General features: G+C 36.6%; 1 protein-coding gene across 1 annotated transcript; it reads right to left on the bottom strand.

Annotated features, from left to right (window-relative positions):
• Nucleotides 1-95: 95 nt before the first annotated feature.
• LOC138331484 (uncharacterized) lies at nt 96-27,106 on the bottom strand. Its single transcript, XM_069279148.1, has 12 exons — nt 26,709-27,106; nt 19,209-19,274; nt 18,722-18,929; nt 16,465-16,577; nt 8,090-8,221; nt 7,512-7,715; nt 6,635-6,705; nt 6,205-6,303; nt 5,246-5,319; nt 4,690-4,844; nt 3,963-4,055; nt 96-3,436 (listed from the first exon to the last, which is right to left on the bottom strand). Exons 1-12 carry the CDS (start codon nt 26,835-26,837, stop codon nt 3,335-3,337), a joined length of 1,446 nt encoding a protein of 481 aa, XP_069135249.1. The 5' UTR covers nt 26,838-27,106; the 3' UTR covers nt 96-3,334.
• Between the last annotated feature and the right edge of the window lie 195 nt (nt 27,107-27,301).

Here is a 27,301-nt window from a genome sequence, read left to right on the forward strand (position 1 = left end):
ATTGACTCTTTAGTCTTGCTAAGTATGCTGTTTTGTTATGAATTGCATATATTCTCCTTTGAATACACACAAAATACAATTAACAAATATATAAATACAATTCACATTTTTAATTAAGTTGATTGTCAAACTGTACCAGCACTTACAAAATATAATTTGCAGACAGGCAAGTCCATTCCAAAATCTGGATATTAAAAGATCTATCGTAGACAATGGCAAGATAGACATTAATATACAACTATCAATATTGGATTCATATTGATTCTATCTATACAAGAAAAGAAACAATTGAAATAGCAATCTGTATTGTCTACACTTTCCTGATGTGGAGCTAATTTATACTGTAAATGTACTTATTTTAGTGGTAATTTAATCTAGCGCTTTTCGCAATGTCGCTGACCTGCTAATTCATGTACAGTGCTTAATTTTGCAAAAAGGCCATTTAAAGTATTGAACTACCGATGTGCACTATTTTACATCTGCCCTAATTAGTCATAATTTACAATTTTTCATATTTCTGCTAAAATTTGACATCACTAAAATGAGTATGCATACAGTATAGAAATATCTTCAATATATTTTGTGCGTAACAATGAATACATCAATCATTTAATTTCTCCAGAATTCATTCATGGAGTCTTCAAGTTGTAGCAGATATATTTATAAAAATATCAAACATTACCAAAAGGTCCATAAAAGTTACCCTGATCATATTTTTGAAGTGGAGGACATATATCAATCTAACATTAATTTATCTTCTTCAATATTTAAATAACTAGCTTACAACCAAAATAGCATCATCTATTGCAAGCTTCATCACAGATTATACTGTATCAGATCTTAAATTAGTGTTCATTTTTTATGAGATTCTATGAAGCGAGTCTAAGAAATTTTTATTTAAACTTCAAAACGAGTTTCATAAAATCTTATAAAAAACGAAAACAAATTTAGATACTTTTTATCACATAACTACTACAACCTGCCTTTCGAAGAATCTCACATCAAAATTTATTGCGAAAATCCAGCAGTGGCCGCAATTTTGTCCCATCATAGTCAAAAACCTGATGTCAAGTTATTTTTCCTGACGTCATAGTATTGTGTCTGTCATGACGTCACAATGAAGCTCCAGCCAATGAAAATAGCTCCAGGTCATATTACACTAGTGACATACACAAAAATATCACATGGGCAAAAATCCTTAGATATCAGGTGATTTATGTGGTAAATATCTTAATTTATGATGTTTCTACTAATAACAGGAAGGGCAGGCGAGCAAAGAAGCAAGAAATTCATTGCTTTTTTTATAAATATAATTTTACAAAGAAATCATTGATGAATAATGATATGATAACAGAAATATGACTAAGAAGCAACATTATTCTCTGTCTTAGGCATTCATCCTTCATAGACTTCACTCTTATTTCAAGTGACCCGTACACATGGAACCCATAGTCATCATATAACAACTCGGAAACAGAAGTCTGCACATTCAAAAGGAAACAAATGAATATACATATTATCATTTATAGCTAAATAAGAGGCCTATAGGGCCTGTATCACTCATCTGGACAGCAGTATCATATAGTAAAACCTGCCTTAGCAACTTTTTTTAAAAGACATGGGCAGAATATGTCCATTTTGAGATACCAAAGCTACATGGGTTGAGTATGATTTGACGACAATCCTATCTTCCAATGAATACGATGTCATATTTTCATGATGTCATATATGTCATAATCATTGGAAACTGGGACAAATTCACGGTAAATCATGCTTTACCCACATTATTTTGGTTATCAAAATCCCCATATTGGTCATTTTTACATATTTAGACATGTATGAAGACTGCCTGACCTTTTCAGACCACTTTTTTTGTCCATCTAGTGGACTTTATAAAAAGATTTGACTGTACATAAATTTGTTCTGTTTTGTCTCCTCAGAATCAAAATTGATGGTTAATGGGTTTGAATCTCCTTTGTTCCAAAGATGTAAATAATGAAGACCCTTATGCTTATTAAGACATCAATACTGCATCGACAATTTCATTTATTACCAGTAAATGGCAAGATGGTCAGCATTACAACTGCTTCAAATAAGTGAACAGGATCCGTTTACGAAACTGCAAAATATGGACCTCAGTATTTCATTTGTTACCAGTAAGATAGTCTTGATGACTTCTGCTTCAAATAATTAATTTCAATAGCATCTGGACTAAAGAACACATTTTTATACTCTTAATTACGACACTGACACGACCTGCGTACCCTGTCTATCACAATATGGCCGATACCTAACATTATTATGTGAAATAGATGGCACAAAATTAAGAAATAAATTTAAATCTACACAAAATAGCGTACTGGGATTTCTATAGATGGCATGGAATGTTTATACACAGATATACCATATATTTTAACACTGGATATGATATATATTATGTCAACACTTGTATAGATATGATACATATTATTTTTTACTCTTTCTAGCATACTTGTTACAAAAAAAAATATGAAAAACAAAAAAACAAAAAACAACAAAAACATGCTAATAAATATATCTCTAGAAATAAATAAATGAAGCACCATACTGATTCTATAACAAACAGTTAACATAAGATATTCACCATCAACTCAATCACCCCTGTAGACACGTTTGAACACTTCTAAATTAAAGGCAGGAACAGTTCATTGTCGATTTTCAGGGGTGAATGAGTTTAATTTGCTAATTTCTACAAAATGAAATCTGATTTTACAGCATCTCTGTATATCTCATCAAATGTCATGGAGCTCTTCATAATTCAATACAATTCTAACATGGTTTATGGATTTTCTTCTTGTTGAATTTTACTTCTATTCAACCAAATATACCGGGTAATCATTCATGTTTTACTGAGCAACCTACAGTGTATATCCAACCTATACAGAGTTCACAATCACACAGATCAACTCTGAGAAGCTAGTTCTAGCAAAATTATCACAGCACTTCTTCCATACACACCAAAATACAGTCAGGACTGTACAAAAAATGGCTGTAGCCAATAGTAACTGGTTTCATATTTGCAACCCACTGCACTCAATTTTGCAAGATAAGATGCTGCGATGTTCACAAAGGATTATCTCCCTTCACTGAAAAGTCAGCAGATTTTTCCATTTATAGGAATTTCAGCAGGGTAAGAAAATTGTTTAGGCAGGGCTACCTCCATTCAAATGTCAAAACAATTGCCTACATCTTGAAGGTTAGCAGGGTTTCCTCCCTTCACAATTCACTAGAGACAGCAGAGTTGTCTCCCTTCACAATGGAGTAATGACAGCAGAGTTGTCTCCATTCCTTTTGATCAGAAGCCCCCATCTCTAGAGTACTGGTGATCCACATTGATGCCTCCCCACTGAAGTATCTGTTTATCAGGGTTCTCGTCCCAGTTTGTGTCCAAATGCAGCTACATAAACAACAATTCAGTATGATTACAGCATCAAACCATTTTTTTTTTTACTGGCAACTTAATTTAGCATTTTCATGCATAACGTGAATTGATTTTTGATTTCACAATCAAGACTTCTATGATTCTACTTTACCAGCATTTGAAACTTTTTTGCAGCATTGTTATTTCGGCGATTTTATATTGGCCGCAAAATTTGAATACACAATTTTAATCGTACATGAAATAAGTTTACATCACTCATTTCAAAGGCTTATGATTTTCAAAGACAACTATGTAAAAAGAGTGTCTGCTCCAACAATTGTTTTTACCTGTTTCAAATAAGAACAGACATTGACTTTTTTTTTTATTCCAAGCCAAAAAATACATAAGTTTTCAAAAGCCTGTAGAGTAATATAACTTCTAATTGTTCTAGTTACAATTTTACCCATTCTCAAATGATGCAATATTAAAGTGTAGTCTATTAAGGTCTTGTGCAAAGGATATGCGATTGTAATCACACAGACAGTTGTATGAAGCAGCTTACCTTTCTTGTTTGGTGTTTTTCTGCGTTCTTATATTCCCACTTCCTCTGTTGAACCTGTGCTTCTTTGGCCTTCTCTGACCCACACCCCCATACCTGTGATACAAAACAAATAAGAACTCACTATACTTGGGCTAAATTAATGTTTCCTGGCAATTTTATTTTATTAAAATTACACTTAAAGTTTTCATAAAGTCAATAAAATCACTTGGCTTCTGGATGTGTTGGTTGGTTAATTGGGCTTTAAGTCCAATTTGCTGCTAAGGACTTTTAAAGATGACCTCTCTTGTATACATTGCGTGTGGATATTTGTAATTTGGGAGACTGTGGTCTGTTTGTGTTGTGTGCCTCTCTTTATATATTTCCCATGAAAACATACCAGTCCTATAGTTTGGATACTGTAAACGTTGAATAACTTTACTAAACTGGTGAGTAAAACTTGTGATTTTCACATGTGAATCATGACGTAATAATGCAAAAGCCTAGCCTGATTTTGGTGTTCGCCACGTATAAGTTGCATTGGTGTATAGATAGCATTCCTGATTTCAAGGAAAAAGTTGCAACTTATACTCTGGAAAATACCGTACCTATATCGGTGCAATCAAATAGGTTAGCACACTGCATGATAAATTCTCAAAATTACAGTTCTGGTACTTTCCATGAGATATTGGACTAGAAAATTTGCCATTAGTTTATGTTTAACATGGAATATGACAGAGAGAATACTCACCTCTATTTTATGTATCTCATTAGGAATATGGTAATGTTCCACCGTATCAAAGTCCGAGGGTATGAACAGGACTAATGACTTGGAATCTTTACCAACATGTATACCTTTCTTCACATCCCGTGAGTGTTCATTCCACTGAACTAGGGCTCCACCAGCTGTCAAAAGTGAAGTTTGGTTAGTTTAATGACCTATACAGCCTGGGTCATTTAAAGATGTGCCAGGTATAGATGGTGGAGGAAAGCCAGAGTACCCAGCAAAAAGTCACCGACCAGTGGTCAGTATATCTGGCAACTGCCCTACATGGATTTCAAACTCAAGACCCAGAGATGAAGGTCATGTGGTTTTATGGTTGGACATCTCAACCACTCGGCAGTCGTAACATCCAACAATAATGTTGTCATTTAGTTTAATACTTCATGTAGTTTTCATTTTCAAAAGATAATTGGTTCAACATGTAAATTAAAGACATCAATTTTTTTTTAATTTCATTTGACTTTGACCTTTGAAGTCTTAAGGTCAGAGGACATTGATTGACATTTCAGTTATATAACCTTACACTGTATGACTCTGTAGACAGGTGTAAGCTGTATCAACATACTATCGACATCTCCAAACTTCTGTGTTCCTTCTCTGTAATATATAAAACAAACAATTATAAGGATAACATATGTTATACATGGATTTGGAACAATCAATGATATTGTATTGGCAATACAGTTTTAAACTTTTTACAAAACGTTTTGCATTCATCAATAAATTGTCAACATTCATTGTATCCTACATAGTGGTAGACTTGTGGAACTCCCTCGGATCCTTTCAAACTCTGTAGTGGAAGCCCCTACTCTAAACTCATTTAAAAACCAACTGAATACTTACTGGAAATCAGTACCATGTAAGTTTTACGCCAGTTTTTATATGGCACAACCGGACAACAACAATGTAGTTAACTAAACGCGCCACAAATAGCTGGACACAACTAACTACCGTGTCTAAGAGGTAACAGGTAAAATAGGGTTTGGGTTTTTTAATGTCTGACTTATTAACAGCCAGGGTCATTAAAGGAAGTGCCAGGCTAAGAGGTGGAGGAGAGCTGGAATGATTGGCGAAAAACCACCAACCTGCAGTTAGTAATGGTAACTGCAACACATAGGTTTTGAACAACCTAGAGGTGAAGGGCCAGTGACAATATGTTGGAACACATTAAACACTCAATCATTGTGCCCCCCCCACCCTTTGCATTATACTCAACTGTAAATCTGTAATATGTAGTTACGGTAGTATATGTTAAAAGTATATTCATATTCATAGTTTTTTTTTATGTTTATGTAATAATATGTTACACAACCAGTGAAAGTTGATGACTAGTACGATGTGTACACCGTCACCTTCATCAGACCAAATTCATGAAATTTTCTTACTTCCATTACATTTTCCTGCCCTTCCATTATATCAATTTACTACCAAACATTGTAATATTATAATAAGTAAGTTACCCCCATGATTTCTTATTCTCACCTCCATGGTCGATCTTCAGCTATACAGTACACATTACGACCTTCAAACGAGACCAAGGTCATTGTCGGCCCCTGGTATGACATCACATGATGAGCAAATCTAAACACAAATTTATCATATAGAAATATGCTTGGAAACAAGAGCCGGTTATTTACGCCGGTCGGATTTTCGCAATTTCAGCTAAAAAAGAGAAAATGAAACTTTAAAGTGATGAAGATTTGTGCAATCTGGCTTTCATGGTATGTATGCAGGTTTAACCATTTCGCAATATTTTGCAGATTAAAAAAAATTGCCATCATTGCATTGACTCGCAAAATATGCAAGAATATCATCCTGCGCCACAAAAACAATCTGCTTTATAGTATTTTTTTACTCTCAAAAGTTTTACAGAAATCATTTAACATTATCTCTCCATTTCTTCATACCTTACCTATTTTGTGACAATCCATGTTCTGTGCTATCATATAGCAAAGCCCAACTCTGACATTTTGAAAGACGGGCCTGTTAAAAAGTGGAATAACAAATTCAATGACAATATACCATTAAAACCAATAATTTGATCTTGTATTTCTAAAGAGTTGAGGGCCGGAATATCCTGCTATCATCTGTATGCTAACATTTATTGAATAATTAAAAGATTTGCAAAATCTTATCCTCAAAGTTTTGTTTTTGCAAAACCATCTTTTAGAAGATTTTTAATCAGGTCAAAGATTTAAATATAGGTCACAGTAATCTACATTTGGCTTGTAATATGCTTATGCTGCCTGATCTACCGTAAGTAAACCTTTGAATGAAGTACATTCCTAGTAACAAGCAGCTTACTAAAAGGGTCTAACATCCAGTGCAAATCATAGCATCTTAGAACAGACACAACTATTTTGGAAGGGAAATGATTTTTTAATATTACTTTAAATGAAGGCATTTTTCTCATATTTCATTTTTTCATAAATCAAATTACTTAATTGAAGGACTACATACTTAAGATTTTACGTCATAATCTAATTGGAATATTTAAATAAATCCCCTAACACTATACTGACACTGACATTTACAGGACATTAAACTGCAGAGAAAAGGAGTATCAAATTAATGGGACTAATTCACATACCGCTTAACATTTACCTGTTAATGTTTGTGCGAGACTATTTTTTGTGATCTATTGGTGATGGAATGATGTTCAAAAATGATATCCCACATTAATGTCATTTCAGCTGGAAGATTACAAAGAGTTACGTTCAATCGCCAGTGGAGAAGCTAGTCCCGCACATATCACGTGGTACGTGAATTAATCCCATTTGTACACTTACAAGTTTCATGATAATCATATAAGAAGTAAGCAGCGGGTTCTTTGTGGATGATGACGATGCTTCGCTGCATTCCTCCTTGTTGTCCGTGTGGGTACTGGTGTAGGACTGAGGCAGGACTGTAGATAATACCCATAACATCCCCATACACATACAGTACTTCCCCTCCACAAACCTCTCTAGGAGCGGCACAGGGGCAACAACTTCCTACAACAGGGTTTAAGTAAAGGAAAGTGAATAATTTAGATACACAGTTTAGTGACTTAAATGGAAAAATAAAAGACACATGTAATGATTGAGGCAAAGCCGAGTCTGTTACAAAACAAACTGCAGAGATTGCAAAAAATATACCTGACAACCAAAATGATTCAGATTATCTGTAATTTTTACCGCATAGAAAGAAGCAAAAACATGGCCTATTTCTGTAAAATAAACCTTCTAGAAATAATTCTTGTCATTTTCTTATTGCTTTTGACTCCAGAGTTAAATTTCAATGCTGTCTGTGTGAAGATTATTTGCCAACATCTTGTAGCTGATGACATTAAGAGAGAATTCATTTAACTTATCTTAAGACGTCTTACCTGTTCCTCTGGCATCTTGGAGCCTGTCATGATGGTGTAGACCCAGTTGTGAACCCCACAAAAGATATGTGGACTGTGACGATGGGTCCACTGTTTAAAGTCATCAAACGTCAAATTCTCATTCATACCAAACTGTAAAAGAAATATAAAACATCTAATTCACACTCAAAATTACATAGACTAAATATGTGCAGCCTGTAAAATGGGGTAGGGGATGGGGGCCTGACACTAAGGTAGGCAAGAGCGGTGGGGCTTGACACTAAGGTAGGAAAGAGCAGTGGGGCTTGACTCCAAGGTAGGTAAGATAGGTGAGACTTGCTTCCAAGGTAGGTTAGAGAGGTGAGACTTAATTCCAAGGTAGAAAAGACAGGTGGGACTTGATTCCAAGGTAGTAAGAGTGGTGAGACTTAATTTCAAGGTAGTAAAGACAGGTGGGACTTGACTCAGAGGTAGGCAAGAGAGAGGTGAGACTTGACTCCAAAGTAGGTAAGAGAGTGGGACTTGACTCAAAAGTAGGTTAGAGAGGTGAGACTTGACTCAGAAGAAGGTAAGAGAGGTGAGACTTGACTCAGAAGAAGGTAAGAGAGGTGAGATTTGACTCCAGGGTAGGTAAGACAGGTAAGACTTGACTCCAAGGTAGGAAAGAGAGGTGGGACTTGACTCCAAGGTAGGTTAGAGAGGTGAGACTTGATTCCAAGATAGGTAAGAGAAGTGGGACTTGACTCCAGGGAAGGTAAGAGAGGTGAGACTTGACTCCCAGGTAGGTAAGAGAGGTGAGACTTGATTCCAAGGTAGGTAAGAGAGGTGGGACTTGACTCCAGGGTAGGTAAGAGAGGTGAGACTTGACTCCAAGGTAGGTAAGAGAGGTGAGACTTGATTCCAAGGTAGGTAAGAGAAGTGGGACTTGACTCCAAGGTAGGTAAGAGAGGTGGGACTTGACTCCAAGGTAGGTAAGAGAGGTGGGACTTGACTCCAAGGTAGGTAAGAGAGGTGGGACTTGACTCCAAGGTAGGTAAGAGAGGTAGAACTAGACTCCAAGGTAGGTAAGAGAGGTGGAACTAGACTCCAAGGTAGGTAAGAGAGGTGGAACTAGACTCCAAGGTAGGTAAGAGAGGTAAAACTAGACTCCAAGGTAGGTAAGAGAGGTGGAACTAGACTCCAAGGTAGGTAAGAGACGTAGGACTTGATTCAGTGGTAGGTAAGAGAGGTGGAACTTGACTCTAAAGTAGGTAAGAGAGGTGGAACTAGACTCCAAGATAGGAAAGAGAGATGGGACCTGACTCCCAGGTAGGTAAGAGAGGTGGGACCTGACTAACAGGTAGGTAGAGAGAGGTGAGACTTGATTCCAAGGTAGGTAAGAGAAGTGGGACTTGACTCCAGGGTAGGTAAGAGAGGTTAAAATTGACTCCAGGGTAGGTAAGAGAGGTGAGACTTGACTCAAAGGTAGGTAAGAGAGGTGAGACTTGATTCCATGGTAGGTAAGAGAGGTAAGACTTGATTCCTAGGTAGTTAGAGAGGTGGGACTTGACTCTAAGGTAGGTAAGAGAGGTGAGACTTGATTCCAAGGTAGGTAAGAGAAGTGGGACTTGACTCCAGGGTAGGAAAGAGAGGTGAGACTTGATTCCAAGGTAGGAAGGATAGGTGGGACTTGATTCCTAGGTAGGTTAGAGAGGTGGGACTTGATTCCTAGGTAGGTAAGAGAGGTGGAACTTGATTCCAAGGTAGGCAAGAGAGGTGGGACTTGATTCCAAGGTAGGAAAGAGAGGTGGGACTTGATTCCTAGGTAGGTAAGAAAGGAAGGACTTGACTCCAAGGTAGGTTAGAGAGGTGGGACTTGATTCCAAGGTAGGTAAGAGAGGTGGAACTTGACTCCAAGGTAGGTAAGAGAGGTGGGACTTGATTCCAAGGTAGGTAAGAGAGGTGGAACTTGATTCCAAGGTAGGTAAGAGAGGTGGGACTTGATTCCAAGGTAGGTAAGAGAGGTGGGACTTGACTCCAAGGTAGGTAAGAGAGGTGGAACTAGACTCCAAAGTAGGTAAGAGACGTAGGACTTGATTCAGTGGTAGGTAAGAGAGGTGGAACTAGACTCCAAGGTAGGTAAGAGAGGTAGAACTAGACTCCAAGGTAGGTAAGAGAGGTGGAACTAGACTCCAAGGTAGGTAAGAGAGGTTTGAATTGACTCAGTGGTAGGTAAGAGAGATGGAACTAGATTCCAAGGTAGGTAAGAGAGGTTGGAATTGACTCAGTGGTAGGTAAGAGAGGTGAGACTCGACTCCAGGGTAGGTTAGAGAGGTGGAACTAGACTCCAAGGTAGGTAAGAGAGGTGGAACTAGACTCCAAGGTAGGTAAGAGAGGTTGGAATTGACTCAGTGGTAGGTAAGAAAGGTGGGGCTTGACTACAAGGTATATAAGAGAGATGGGACTTGACTCTAATGTAGATAGAGAGGTGAGACTCGACTCCAAAGTAGGTAAGAGAGGTGGAACTAGACTCCAAGGTAGGTAAGAGAGGTGGAACTAGACTCCAAGGTAGGTAAGAGAGGTTTGAATTGACTCAGTGGTAGGTAAGAAAGGTGGGGCTTGACTACAAGGTATATAAGAGAGATGGGACTTGACTCTAAGGTAGATAGAGAGGTGAGACTCGACTCCAAAGTAGGTAAGAGAGGTGGAACTAGACTCCAAGGTAGGAAAGAGAGATGGGACCTGACTCCCAGGTAGGTAAGAGAGGTGGGACCTGACTCCCAGGTAGGTAAGAGAGGTGAGACTTGATTCCAAGGTAGGTAAGAGAAGTGGGACTTGACTCCAGGGAAGGTAAGAGAGGTGAGACTTGACTCCAGGGTAGGTATAGAGGTGAGACTTGATTCCAAGGTAGGTAAGAGAGGTAAGACTTGATTCCTAGGTAGGTTAGAGAGGTGCGATTTGATTCCTAGGTAGGTAAGAGAGGTTGGACTTGATTCCTAGGTAGTTAAGAGAGGTGGGACTTGACTCCAAAGTAGGTAAGAGAGGTTGACCTAGACTCCAAGGTAGGAAAGAGAGATAGGACTTGATTCTAAGGTAGTAAAGACAGGTGGGACTTGACTCAGAGGTAGGTAAGAAAGGAAGAACTTGACTCCAAGGTAGGTTAGAGAGGTGGGACTTGACTCCAAGGTAAGTAAGAGAGGTAGGACTTGACTCCAAGGTAGGTTAGAGAGGTGGAACTAGATTCCAAGGTAGGTAAGAGAGGTGGAACTTGATTCCTAGGTAATTAAGAGAGGTGGGACTTGACTCCAAAGTAGGTAAGAGAGGTTGACCTAGACTCCAAGGTAGGAAAGAGAGATAGGACTTGATTCTAAGTAGTAAAGACAGGTGGGACATGACTCAGAGGTAGGTAAGAAAGGTGGAACTAGACTCCAAGGTAGGTAAGAGAGGTAGGACTTGACTTCAAGGTAGGTAAGAGAGGTGGAACTAGACTCCAAGGTAGGTAAGAGAGGTGGAACTAGACTCCAAGGTAGGTAAGAGAGGTTGGAATTGACTCAGTGGTAGGTAAGAAAGGTGGGACTTGACTCCAATGTACGCAATAGGAGTGAGCCTGACTCCAATGCATGCAAGAGGGGTGGTTCTCACTACATGGTAGGCAATAGGGGTGGGGCTTGACTCCAAGGCCTAGACAAGATGGTGAGGCTTGACTCCAAGGCCTAGACAAGATGGGTGGTGCTTGACTCCAAGGTCTAGACAAGATGGGTGGGGCTTGACTCAAAGGTCTAGACAAGATGGGTGGGGCTTGACTCAAAGGTCTAGACAAGAGATGGGTAGGGCTTGACTCCAAGGTCTAAACAAGAGGGTGGGGCTTGATTAAAAGGTCTAGACAAGATGGGTGGGGCTTGATTAAAAGGTCTAGACAAGATGGGTGGGGCTTGACTCAAAGATCTAGATGAGATGGGTAGGGCTTGACTCCAAGGTCTAGACAAGATGGGTGGGGCTTGACTCCAAGGTCTAGACAAGAGGGTGGGGCTTGATTAAAAGGTCTAGACAAGATGGGTAGGCTAGACTCAAAGGTCTAAACAAGATGGATGGGGCCTGATGCCAAGGTCTAAACAGACAGGATGAGTTGGGCTTGACTGCAAGGTCTAGGCAAGATGGGTGGGTCTTGAAGCCAAGGTCTAGACAAGATGGTTGGGCTTGACTGCAAGGTCTAGACGAGATGGATGGGGCTTGACTCCAAGGTCTAGACAAGAGATGGATGGGGCTTGACTCCAAGGTCTAGACAAGATGGTTGGGGCTTGAAGCCAAGGTCTAGACAAGAGGGTGGGGCTTGACTGCAAGGTCTAGACAAGATGGAATGGGCTTGACTGCAAGGTCTAGGCAAGATGGATGGGGCTTGATGCCAAGGTCTAGACAGACAGGATGAGTTGGGCTTGACTGCAAGGTCTAGGCAAGATGGGTGGGTCTTGAAGCCAAGGTCTAGACAAGATGGTTGGGGCTTGACTCCAAGGTCTAGACAAGAACGGTGGGGCTTGACTCCAAGGTCTAGACAAGATGGAATGGGACTAGACAGACAGCAGGATGAGTTGGGCTTGACTGCAAGGTCTAGGCAAGATGGGTGGGTCTTGAAGCCAAGGTCTAGACAAGATGGTTGGGGCTTGACTCCAAGGTGTAGACAAGATGGAATGGGCTTGACTCAAAGGTCTAGGCAAGATGGTTGGGGCTTGACTCTAAGGTCTAGACAAGAACGGTGGGAATTGACTCCAAGGTCTAGACAAGATGGATGGTGCTTGAATCAAAGGGCTAGGCAAGATGGGCCGGGCTTGACTACATGGTAGGCAAGAGGAGAGGGGTGAAGTCATTTAAAAGGGAGGCAAGAGGGGTAGGGCCCAACTCCCAGGTGGGCAAGATGGAAGGAGAGTATTACAAGGCAGTATAAAAGGGTTGAAATAGATTTCAAAAAAGGAAAAAGATTTGTTTCTGAAATATAAAGTAAAAGCAAGAGGGAATTACATGTAGTTTGTCTCCAATATGTAGTATGAAAAGGTGTGACTTAAAGCGACGATTGAACATCTATCACTAGATCAGGACTTGGATGTGATGTGACAATCACTGCAGAAATCAATAACGATCTTGCTGACTCAGAACTTAGATTGCTACAGTAATGTTTCAGCGTACACCTGTACTCAACAACTGTGTCATCAGCCTCTTTTCTAAAGTACCAGGTCAGATTTTTTTTTTATATTAATCATTTGGCAAATCTTTGATCATCTTATATCTATCTGTAACTACAAACAAAAAGAAATACATTCATGTGCAACAGTGCATACTGTACATGTATATTTTAGTGGTAAAGCTCCTTTTGGTAATTTGTTTTTGCCTCTGAAATGCTGAACTAAAACCTAATTGCATAAATTGTTACATAATTTTCTTTATATTGATCACATACCCAATACCAATTATGGAGAATGTGTGAATTCACCATTGCACTAATTTGTTCACTTTGACGCTGAAAGATTGCACCAATTAAAATAAGTATCATTGAATATATGTCTACAGCATGCATTTTAGTCACAAAATGATGTCATATTTTCAGTAACTTCCCTTTCTACATGAATAGTAGATTGTATATGTAATAGACCTTCTCTGTATACCAATAATTTCCATATATTTATAAGCATTAAATGTCTGAAACAGGATGTGGTCTCTGATGGAAGAAGTAAAAACATTTGGTATAAATCCACTGGCAAATAAGCATGCAGCAGTTTTTTTGAAATATTCAAAAATATGGCATCATGGGTAGCTTTGAGCACAGTCTTAGGTATATGATTTGAATAATTTTGATATCCATTAGTATAGATTAACTGTTTAACTGCAAAATTAACATTCAGGTTGTTCTAGGAAAAAGTATACCAGGAAATGAATCTGCCTAAAACCACAAATATTTGTAAAAAAAAAATGGCATCATGGGTAGCTTTGAGCACAGTCATAGGTGTATGATTTGAATAATTTTGAAATCCATTAGTATAGATTTACTGTTAACAGCAAAATTAACGTTCAGGTCGTTTAAGAAAATGGGACACAAGGAAAGGAATCTGCTTAAAACCCTTAAATGTCAGTAAAAATGGCATCAACATGGAATCAGAACAGGACGCCATGGAATGCTGCAGGGCAGCACAGATACAAAGATAACACTATATCTCTCCAATTTCATTGCATGAATATAAGTTTATAGACACCCTAAAGCACCTACCACAGGTGCTTGGCTCCTTTGACATTTTTTTAACCTCAGAAGCCTAACATCATCTTTTCCTCCCGACCTTGTACTCATAACACAAAGTTTGTGCTGGCTGTTCCACATGTGGAGTCATTCTCAGACAAAATGGGGTCCCTCGATCTGTATAATGTGAATAGAGTTTCTGGAAAAAGTGGGGTCCTTTTCAATTTCTGTGCTTGAAAAATATATGGGGACAGCGTAAATGCGAACCAGGTTCTGAAATCCTAGCTGCAACATATTCTTTAAACCAATGACACATTCTCTTCGTAGTCATATCAACCAGGGCTGTCCCCAATCATAAGTGTGCCACGCGCCCCCAACCCAGCCCCCACGCAACCCCAACCACCAAAAAAACAAACAAATCTACAGTGCCAGGGATTTTCCTACAACAGTCTGGGATCAATAGTAGTGCCTATTCCCCTAAAAAAAATCTTGTAAAAAATTCCAATTTGCTTCTGAAAAATTCCCATCAAACAGAAATAGAGTGGGAAAAATAAACAACTGATTGTAAAACAATTTTTTTCTCAAAAAATCAGGCATACCTTTTACAGACTGAAAAGAGTGGGAAAAGTATTATTATATCAGAAATAGGCTACTAGAAATATATTAAAATTAGCAAATTCATAAATAAAAGAGAGATTAAGGTAATAAATTATATTATAGGTATAAAAGAACTGAAAAAATATGGATTTTAGTTTATTATGCAATTTTTCCCTATTTTGCATTTTACCGCATAAAAATTCCCAATTGACATTAGACCCTGGACCAGGCAAATTATTGTAGGTACTTGCCAAGACCATGTATCTCTTAAGTAATATATTCATTGTAAAGAAATAATAAAAAAGAGATACCACTTGCAAAAATTGTGTCTTAAAAAGAAAATTGCCATGTGTTACACCAATACCCAAACCAAGTGCTAAGTACATTGTAAAAGTATTTATAGTAAAACACTCGCACAGTCTATATTTCTATTTACAATACAGCTAAGACATTAGCACTGTCTATATTCTTACTCAGATTCCCTATATAGACCTGTAGCTTCTATATATTTATAGATGATTAGGCTTTGAAAGCTTCAATAATATACCGAAATAGATCAGAAGGATTTTAGTCCGCTCGTCAAACTAAACACTAAAAGCATGCAAGACCATATATAGGTCTACTGACTGCTGCTAGTGTGTCAGCAGCAAATTGGCCTAAGTATAATCCACACATTTAACAGCTGCCAAAAGAGGAAATTTGTTTCCGATTGGGTTGGGTATATAAGTTGTTATTGATAAAACATATGAATGAATTCTAGCTAAGTGTTCAGTTTTCCAACAAACAGATATTCGCTGTTTACATCTGCTTCTCAGGTGTTCAAAAGGATAATATTTATTATTGTAACCATATCACTCATGAAAACAATTTCTGTTTCACATCAGAGAAAGAACAAGTACCTGGCTGTTATGTTGCCTAAAATAAGGTATTAAGTATACAATGCACTGTCATTCTCAATATACATGATTATTAATATGCTTGATGACGTCACCAAACGATGGAACACATGTTTGTATTTGTTTTATGTTCTACTAACAGTCAGGGTCATTTAAGGATGTGACAGCTTTAGGAGGTGGATGGAAGCCTGAGTACCCAGAGAAAAACATCAATCTACAGTCAGCCCCATATGGGATTCAAACTTGAAACCTAGAGATTAAACGAAAGCTAGTGGTAATTTATCTATAAATAGGCAGTAGAATACTAACATATTTTATATTTATCCCAAAACTATCAATATTTGTGCTATTGGTAATACAATATTCAACCATTGCAGTCTAAAATAAACAAATCCAGCTGTGGTGACATAAAAAAAAGCAATTCACAAATTAAAAACAAACTTCAGAGACCAGAAAATCCTATGTGGCAGAGAATTCAAAGTATCCAGACGGAATTAAGGTAACATGCAGGCTATAGTTACAGAGTTTGATACAAATCAATACATATCAAATTCTATATTCTCTTTCATGCTGAAATGAAAGGTACCAGATGAAATAAAGCATGATTGTACATGTAGGACAAAAGATACATGTGTAAGTATCATCTTTGTGTAGATATTGCAGTGAATAAATAGTGCAATCTATTTACATAGAAATCTACTGACCATGCTCTGAACCATCGCGGGGAAGACTTGTTCGTCTTTTGTTGTTTTATTGAAGGGTATTGAGGATGCTGACAGGGTTAGGGCGTATGATACATTGATCATCTGTAGGGCATCTGTAACAACACAACATCAGATAGCTGTAAAGCTTAAAGATTAATTACAAGGAGTTTTACTGCTTCTTTATACATCAGGTACAAATAATCAAGCTCAAAACAAACATAAGAAATTAATACTCAAAATTATTATGAATTTCTATATGTAGAAATATAAAAAGAAATATAACCTTACTTTAAGCTAAATACCCCAAGATTATACTGTATATTTTACCAGCAATTAGCCCCCACTCGACACCAAGCCCCTCCCCCTTTTGATCAAGATTATACCATATTCTACATTGTATTCTACCAGCAATAAACCGCCACTCGACGATAAGTCCCATCCATTTCTATCCAGATTATAATATATTCTACCAGCAATAAGCCCCTACTCGACAATAAGTTCCATCCCTTTTTATCAAGATGATACTATATTCTACCAGCAATAAGCCCCTACTCGATGATGAGCCTTATCCCTTTCTATCCAGATTATATTATATTCTACCAGCAATAAGCCCCTACTCGACGATAAGCCCCATCCCTTTTTATCAAGATGATACTATATTCTACTGTCAATAGGCCAACACTCGATGATAAGCCTTATCCCTTTTTATCAAGATTATACTATATTCTACAAGCAATAAGCACCTACTCGACAATAAGTCCCATCCCTTTTTATCAAGATGATACTATATTCTACCAGCAATAAGCCCCTACTCGATGATAAGCCTTATCCCTTTCTATCCAGATTATATTATATTCTACCAGCAATAAGCTCCTACTCGACGATAAGCCCCATCCCTTTTTATCAAGATGATACTATATTCTACTGTCAATAGGCCAACACTCGATGATAAGCCTTATCCCTTTTTATCAAGATTATACTATATTCTACAAGCAATAAGCACCTACTCGACAATAAGCCCCATCCCTTTCTATCAAGATTTAATTATATTCTACCAGCAATAAGTCCCCACTCAATGATAAGCCCCATCCCTTTTTATCAAGATATACTATATTCTACCAGCAATAAGCCCCCACTTGATGATAAGCCCCATCCCTTTTTATCAAGATATACTATATTCTACCAGCAATAAGCCTCACTTCATGATAAGCCCCATCCCTTTTTATCAAGATGATACTATATTCTACTGTCAATAGGCCAACACTCGATGATAAGCCCCATCCCTTTTTATCAAGATGATACTATATTCTACCAGCAATAAGCCCCCACTTGATGATAAGCCTTATCCCTTTTTATCAAGATTATACTATATTCTACAAGCAATAAGCACCTACTCGACAATAAGCCCCATCCCTTTCTATCAAGATTTAATTATATTCTACCAGCAATAAGTCCCCACTCAATGATAAGCCCCATCCCTTTTTATCAAGATATACTATATTCTACCAGCAATAAGCCCCCACTTGATGATAAGCCCCATCCCTTTTTATCAAGATATACTATATTCTACCAGCAATAAGCCTCACTTCATGATAAGCCCCATCCCTTTTTATCAAGATTTAATTATATTCTACCAGCAATAAGCCCCCACTTGATGATAAGCCCCATCCCTTTTTATCAAGATGATACTATATTCTACCAGCAATAAGCCCCCACTTGATGATAAGCCCCATCCCTTTTTATTAAGATTTAATTATATTCTACCAGCAATAAGCCCCTACTCGATAAGCCCCATCCTTTTTTATCAAGATGATACTATATTCTACCAGCAATAAGCCCCTACTCAGCAATAAGCCTCCTCCCTTGTTATCAAGTTTTTTACTTAATGACTTGTAACTCTTTGACCATGTTCAATACACCCATTATTCTTGTGATTATCATTACTTGACCTTGTGATTTTAAAACTCAAAATATAACATCAAAACAAAAGACTGTGGCCTAAAGACTTAGCATAACTGGTGCCATCATGAATTTATGACCTGACAATTAAACCTATATTGGCATGTTACAGTGGTATTTTCTTGCATGTATGTTTCGATTATGAGATCATTATTCCATGAGCAAATACATTGTTTTCAATGAAACTTATTAGGTATCGCTCTCATATTAATTATGTAACAATCAATACCTACATACAAGGGCAGATAACTCTGTAATATGCAAATGCAACCATCTCGTTATGTAACTCTACACATACCTTCTTTGTTCATATGATCCTTCCCTGCTGAAAACAGATGAAAATAATACTTGAGTTGTACAGCCTCATCAAACATTTTAATGATCTCTTTCCCTGACTTGACGAACTGTTCCTTGGTGATGCGTTCCCGTGTGTGGTTGCCATGGTTATGTGTCATTTGTAGGTACAGCAGCTTACCGAACTTATCCAGAGGGCCATGGAAAGCACTCTGAAACAATGGCAAATCAACATTGATAAACAATTCTAGTCAAATATCATCACATATATATACATCACTCTATAGATTGATGCAGTCAATTCACTAGTCTAGAATATTTTCGTTGAAATACCAGTTTTCTTGGCAAGAAATCTTTGAATTGTTGACAGGATTACATTTTAATGATTTGTAAGAGATGAGAGATACTCACTTACACATATGGTAATTCTTTAAAAAATTTCATATTCATATTCTGAAGACATATGAATGATTTCTGATTACATATCCTACCTCAAATGTTGATCTACTCAGCTCCCCGGGGTGACAGTTGTCTTCGTCAGCTGTCAGCTCCAATTTCTGTTAAAGTTCAACAAAAAATAAGCAGGCATGTCTGTGTAACTTTATTAGGACATTTATTGCTAGCATAAACATTTGTAGAGGAGGGCACTGGGTTTGACCTGTTTGAGTTGAATCATGGAGATTGTGTAGTTACCATAACAACAAGTGCCCCTCCCATTTATTACTTAATGTTGACAAATTTTAGATGTCAAAACATTTATAAACACATCTGCATTACTCGATAACATATTTTAGTTGCTTAATGAACTTGGCATGCAAGAAATAGTTAGTTTTGTCAATGTAATTTTATGTTTTTGAAAAAAAATTTTTTTTTAAATTCTAGCAGTCTAAAATTTCCTTCAACTTTAAATGTACATGTAATGCTGTATGTAATAATACATTCATAACACTGGATGAAAAATGGATGATTTAAGGAGGTGCCAGGCGTAGGAGGTGGAGGAAAGCTTGAAGTACCGTGAGAAAAACCACAGACCAGCAGTCAGTATGTACCTGGCAGTTGCCCCATATGAGATTTACACTCGCGACTCAGAGGTGAAGGGCTTATCATCAAGTTATTACTGTTATGGTAATATATGTTGGGATATCATAACAACTGAGACACCATGGCACCTTTGGGTCTAAATGTACATTGAGTATTCATAATATTTTTTATTTATAGCATACTTGGTCTATAGCGACCTTGTCTTTATTAAAGGTAGGTTTCGCCAAACCAAATAAATATTTTTTTGTGAAATTCGATAAGTGGAAGAAAAGATGAAAAAACATATTAAAATATCTCAATTTAATTTCTTTATGTGTTTGAGATTGAACAAATGTGTCTTGAATCCAAAATTGAAGGAAATCCTTGATTTATTACGGTGTACGTCAGACAAAATAATATGCAAATGAAGCTGCAATGGATTGTGTTGTCGAAGTTTGGCGCATGCGCATTGTCACGCACTTAAAGTAAACAAAATGGCTGAACGAAAGTGTGTGAGATGAAAAAAATATATCTGAATCGGCAACAAAGTGGAGGAAATTATAATGGATTCGGTAGCACCCTAGGGTATCTATAGGGAATTGAATTCAGAGATGGCATGTAGCAATAGAAGAAACAGAAGCCACATCTCAAGAGGAACTTGCCGGGATCTGTTGGGACTCGTGTAATGGCATTGCACGTGGTGAGTTAAATTTCAACACATATGCCAGCGCACAAACAATCGCAGACTAACTACATGTATATTTGGTGTACAAAGTTAGCGAGCGTATGTAAGTAACATGAATTGTTTTAGATTATATGATATGTATAAACAGTCCCTCGCACTTCGATTTGTTGTTTTTTAACTAAACATGCCGTGGCAAGACTGTTCTATTTGACATTTTCTTGCACGCTTCCGTTTGTTGCTGCAGCCTCGTTTTGGAAAAAATACGTCATGTTCTATGTAAAGCTTGACTTCGCTCTATTTTTAGAGGAGTATTTTCCTGGTCAAGCTAGGCAACTGACCACATATATCTTTCGCTGTATGCATTGAAAATGATCTGAAGATTATATCTATGTATAGGATAAATTTCAATTTCGTAGTCTTTATATTTCATTGGGCGAAACCTACCTTTAAAGATATTGTTTTAATTTTGAATACTGTAAAGTGCTTTTATTTCGCTGTATCTAAATTTTGCATTTTGGAATCTGAAACTTATTTGTGGGGTCTAAAATTTGGTATAATATCCTCACTAGGTATTAATTTTCCCTGGGATTTTGCAATAACTTTAAAACATATCTCTGATATAGCGAAATACGTGTATAAACCCCTCGCTAAATAAAGGCACTTTAAAGTACACATTTCATATTTGAAGTCTAAAATGGATTTATTGACTTCATAACATGTGGAACGGATGCTGACCACCTATAAACTAACTAAAGCCTTGGTTTTATTGTGTTTTAACATCCTATCAACAGACACATGGTCAGGACAGGCCGCTCAAGCGTTCAATCATTTTTGAAAATGACTATAATTTTTTTTTATTGTATCTGGTCAAACGCTTTTTTGTTAGAAACACAATAGATTTTTACAGCTTTGACAGTAAATAAAATCTTTTGGCTACAGAACAAACACTGTCCATTTTACATCTGGTCGACAATCGTATTATGAATGTGTACTTCTGAAGAAGCACACAAAAATTCATTCAAGTGGCAGAAATGCCTTAAACCTGGGTGATTCTAAGGTTGTTCAAACACTAGTAGAACAGGACTCATAGATTATTTATGGTCTTTATCACAATTACAATCCCAATCTCTGAAGAGGTTGGATGTGCAATATAATGTAATAGCTACTATAGATATGGCAGGTCAGGACTGATCATAACCAGACAGCATTGTCAACTTAACAACTGTCTTTTATTTATCAGAATGATCAGCATTGTCAACTTAATCATTGGTTTTCTGCATCAATCTGATAGCATTGTCAACTTAACAGCAGGCTTGCTTGTATTTATATGTGGTCCCTATGGGTGTGTGACATGTGTGACAGCATGGTCTTACTGGGTAACTATGTATACTTGTTGAGCTTTACATGTGGACAAGTGTTTTTTTAACTCCTGGCAAATGATAACTTTTATCAAGATATTTTAAACACTTAAAAACAAGAAAAAAAATCAATATTCACATACTTCAAAGAAATCAAAATTTTCAAAAAATTGCTTTTGATTCATTCAAATTTGAAAAATACACTTTACAAATCAGTTTTGATTCATTCAGATTTGAAAATAAACATGATCAAGTTTAGCTATGGTTATTAAAATGAAGAATATCCCAGATACTTTTGAAGTAGTAAAACAGTCACCCAAAGGCCTGTCCAGTATTACATGTCAGACCAGCAGGTATTGCCACACACAGGGACCTGGCACGAAATTTTTCACCGACAGTATATATATACATATATTATAGTATAATATATGTATATATATACTGTTGGTGAAAAATTTCGTGCCAGGTCCCTGTGTTGCCACATGCAACCATGCAGGCAATAATTTCTATAAGAGATGGAGATGATAATTTGTGAGGATCTTACATATCTGATAAACCACACAAACTGGCCAATGACAATCTCTGTAACTTTTCACCACACTAACTGGCCAATGACAATCTCTGTAACTTTTCACCACACTAACTGGCCAATGACAATCTCTGTAACTTTTCACCACACTAACTGGCCAATGACAATCTCTAAGTGCAACATACTATTTACCATAAAATCTAACCAATCACCAGCTCTCATTGGATTGTTTGATCAATCAAATTCTATTTATTATCCTCTATATAATCCGATAATCAAAATAACTAAACTTGTTCTGAAACATTTTCAATAAAAAATAAAATTGGAGTTATCCCCCTTTAATTAGTAATTATTAATATTATTATCACTATACTGTAATTAATTCAATTTATTTGTATATATAAATATATGTATTAATTAATTGCAGAATGAATTCATGTTTATACTTTAAAATAAGATCCGGAGAGGACTTAAATAGGCGTAGCCTGATGTCTGATCCTATTGATGTACATAATATCAATAAAATATTGTTGAAATTGAAAATATAATCCGACCAATCATAAGCTCTTTCACTATAACCATAATCTAACCAATCAGTATCTTTAATTTTATCTCCAACCACAGCCACTATTACTGCATGCTTATTTACTTATATTATCCAACCACAAATCTTAATTCTGTATGTATAACTGCATTCTTTTTATCCTAGCTATATTTCCAACGTTATCATTGTCACATGGATGTTTGGCAATTCGGTTTAAAGAAAATCAATAGATTTCAATTTCTGTGAAATATCCTAAGACTGCAATACTTTTCTCAATCTTAGGGATTTTCGCTGAACTGAAACTAATCAGACAGTTACACAGATTCTCCAATAGGTATAAATAAGATGGATCCCATTTGATCCAGCCCATTTCCAATTCCCCAAATGAAATGACATGATTTCCTTTTCCAGCTTCCTTCTGTGTGAATAGTGAAATATTGATGAACATGGGCTTGGCATGTCTACAGTGTACTTCGGGAGGGCTAGAAAGCTGAGGTAATTGGCGTGCTCGCTGTGTACAGAAGGTCTTGTTAGCAAAGCTGACAGGTGCATTTATGTATTTTTATTTTTTATTAAACAGCTACCTGGTTGTCTTTTGAACTAGGATGAGACCATGACTAATAAAAAAAGGACATATTTTACTCAAATTGATTGATAATATATGTGAATTGATAAACATACGTGATAAAAGGTCTCGCACATACATAATCTGTTGTGTCCATTTACATGCCTGCAATCATATCATTTCAAAGGTATATGTACTAAAATATAAATACTGTAAGTCTTGAATTTGAAAATCAAGATCTGCTATACATGATAACTTATGTGGATAATACAGACAAGACAATGCTAATACTGAAGTTGGTAGCATAAATTTAGCATAATGATTCCAGCAGAAAAAAAAGGCAACTAAAAACATTTTAGAGGTTAACAAGTTTTTTAATAGTGACGAAAAATATTCCGATTATGGTTGCCGATGAAGCAGATACCTGGGTAAGCTTAAATTGGAACACCTAGATCTGTTTTATGTTTTCATAATTCTTGATATTCTTAGCACACATCAATCTTATTTATGTAGTAGAAGAGGATAAATGCAAGGCCAGACCAGGTTTCGAAACCCAATGTGGAAGCAATTTCTACCCCCTCTGAAAGTTACCACAAAATAAGAATGTGCTAGCTGATTTCTTCCATGGAAAAAGAACTGGCAAGCTGATGTCTTCCATGGAAAATGAACTGGATAGCTGATTTCTTCCATGGAAAATGAACTAGCTAACTGATTTCTTCCATGGAAAAAAAAACTGGCAAGCTGAGTTCTTCTATGGAAAATGAACTGACAAGCTGATTTCTTCCATGGGAAATGAACTGGATAGCTGAAAATGCACTGGCTAACTAATAACTGATTTCTTTCTCTAGGGAAAAAATAAGCACCCCCCCCCCCCCACCCAACCCCCCCCCCCCTCAATTTTTTGCCCTGGGGAAAGAAAAGGTTTGCTGGTTCTCTTCTCTCTCCCCTCCCTGTCTATTTATTATTTATCAATATCTAGTGGAAATATTGGCCAGATGACCCCTCCATCCCCCATCGATTTATCTCTTTGGTGGGTACTTAGGGAGAGGGAAAGAGGCTTAGTATATATCTCTAAGAGGAGAGTGGGGGGCAATATCTGATTTCTTCATTTGGGAATATCAAAAATGCCGCATTGAGCTACTTGGTTGCCATCTGTTACAATAGACCCAGTCCAGAACTTTTACATTTTCCTTGCTTTTTTTAGTCATCTTATACACTTCAAAGACTCAATTCACAACATAGATTCTCAAATTCCCTGATTAGTTGTTTCCAATGTTTGAAATAAGGGTGTGGTCTCAGGCACCAAATATAAAAGGCACATCAAAATCCCCCTATACTTTTTCATCCTTTTCTCCAAGCATTTTTTTTTAAATTTATATCCATATATGCATGCATTTATCTATAACTCAGAGGCCCTTTTACAGCATAATTTGGATTTGAATTTCAGTCATATTTCCAATGGCAAAGCCTCTCATTCAAGCCTTATTCAACTTATCCCAAAATATTGTATGATCAAAACTTAGTTGTTTAAGGCTTTAAATATTTGTGTATTTACTTCAGAAAAGTATATAAACTACACTGGAAATAAATAATCTCATTCATTATGTTTTATTTCGTATTTTCGTACTGCCAAACTGAACACAGGCTTATCTACTGTTTGTTATATATGTACAGTTAAAACTGTCTATAAAGACCACCTATAAACTGCTGAACACTGAATACATTTGAAATTATCCATTTGGTCTAATTATAATTTATCATGTACAGTTATAATATACTGTTTATAAGGATCACGTAAAGAAAGATGAAATTGTCTTTATTAAGAATGTGGTTGCTATAAGGTCAGTTTTACTGTAGCTGTCAATTATTAGTGATCATGTAGTTGAAATGGTAGATTTTTTATCTAAAGTTTCAAGGGTCCCAGTTCGAAGTCTGGTCTGGCCTCTACATACTCTCTTCTAGCTATTACCTGAATAACAATAACCGATGGGAGTCTCATTGAGATTATAAAGAAAAAAGGGGGAAAAAAATATAAACGAAGTGGGTTAAAAGTGTGGCTTGAAGTTATACATAAGACAGAGCATGCTTCTTTGGTTCAGTCAGTAGACCTGATAGTTATCATGACATAGAATGCAGAATATCAATACAGGGTTTTTGAGATACCAATGATGTGGGTAAAGTTTAATTCACTGTCGAGTAGTCCCACCTTCTTGTGTCATCACAAAAATTACATTAAAACGCGACAACTCACAATCATCAAAAGGTGAGACTAATCTATTAATAGTACATGTTATATTGTACATCAGCAATGTCATTTTGTTATCTCGAAACTACTCTATCGATACTGATTATCTAATATCAAACATCAAAGTTATTTAAATTCTTTTCTCTAATTAAACATTTAGGGCAAGTAACTTATTTTGAAAACCACTTTCCCCAATTTAAAGCTACACTATATATAACTATCAACAAAAATTCAAGTTAAATTTGACTCCGATATTGTTAGTATTTGTAGATGTAGTTGAAATTAAGATGTATTAAAGAATATTTATAATGTTTTTTTTAATAACTTTGGTACAGAAGTTGTTGAAAATCGATACATGTAAACATGCCTTTATTTCAAACTGGTCACCATAGAAGTTACGATTATTGCTGAATGGAAGTCGGAAAGTTCATGACCCGTTTTTGGAAGAGTTCGTACAGAAGTTGCGTAGTTACTGTAGTCACATGACGTTCTCGGCAACGACGTTACAATGTCGGCTAACTTCGGGTTGTTTGACTAAGTGGGACCCACCTAGCAATATTTAATATTTATTTGATTTTTATAAAAATATTTGGAATCATAATCGTTCATCTTGACAGCATTTTTTTTTTCAACATTCTTCTAAATCATGAAAAAAATAAGAAAGATACGGATATTGGGCCTTTAAGATTTCACAAAACAGAATATTAACATTTAAACCGGGCAAGTTTACACCAATTTTCACTTGCCCGGGAGCATATTTTACTGGTCTTGGCCCATTGGACCTGGGATATTTTTTGCCCTGACATTTTGTAAGTAATAAGAGCTTGGATTTAGGACAATTCAAGTCAGAGTAAATCATGTATAAATTCATTAAATTTGTATGTGTAGTTATAAATAACTCTTAGTAACTTGTTATTTAGGCAAATGAGAAGTTGTTTATTTATTTACACTGACACTATACTTAATGAATCATACTTAATAATATACAACAGTACTGTACTGTATCCAGTATATTTATCAATACAGATTTGAATTAATTTCTTACCTGGAACAATTTCATAAGACATGCCGAGTTCCTTTTTGATTGTGAATAGTTTAAGGGGTGAGATGGAGAATCCGACCCTCCATTTCCACTAGCATCGCTATGATGAGATCGAGTATGACTCTGTCCCATACTGAATATTTCTGTAAACAGCTGATAGTTTTAAGAATCAGATATTTACTCTCAGGTACTGTTAGAAAATAGAGAATAATGTTCTCTTATCTGGCCACATGTTATGTCAAATGACGGCGAATGTGAACAGACGACACAAGAGAGCTCGGATAAATCGCTGTCAGTTCAGCTTAGCTTCTCAAATCACAGGTGTCACGACGAACAGGACACTTGCATCAAAGCCCTCAGGTAACTTTTTACTCAAACCGGAAGTAATAACGTTTGTGTATTCGCATTACTTCCCTTGAATACCTATCCCACAGTTCATTTACGAGACTATTTTTATATATTCCTTCGCGATAAACTTTGCATTTGTAATCTCATTAAACGTGATATGTTATACTTTTGATGTCAAAATGTTAAGAAAATGACTTATTTAGTATATGTTTACAGTGCTAGGTATAGATATATCTTAATCAGAGTTA

This window comes from Argopecten irradians, chromosome 9, assembly GCF_041381155.1.
Source record: "Argopecten irradians isolate NY chromosome 9, Ai_NY, whole genome shotgun sequence".
Taxonomy (NCBI): Eukaryota; Metazoa; Mollusca; class Bivalvia; order Pectinida; family Pectinidae; genus Argopecten; species Argopecten irradians.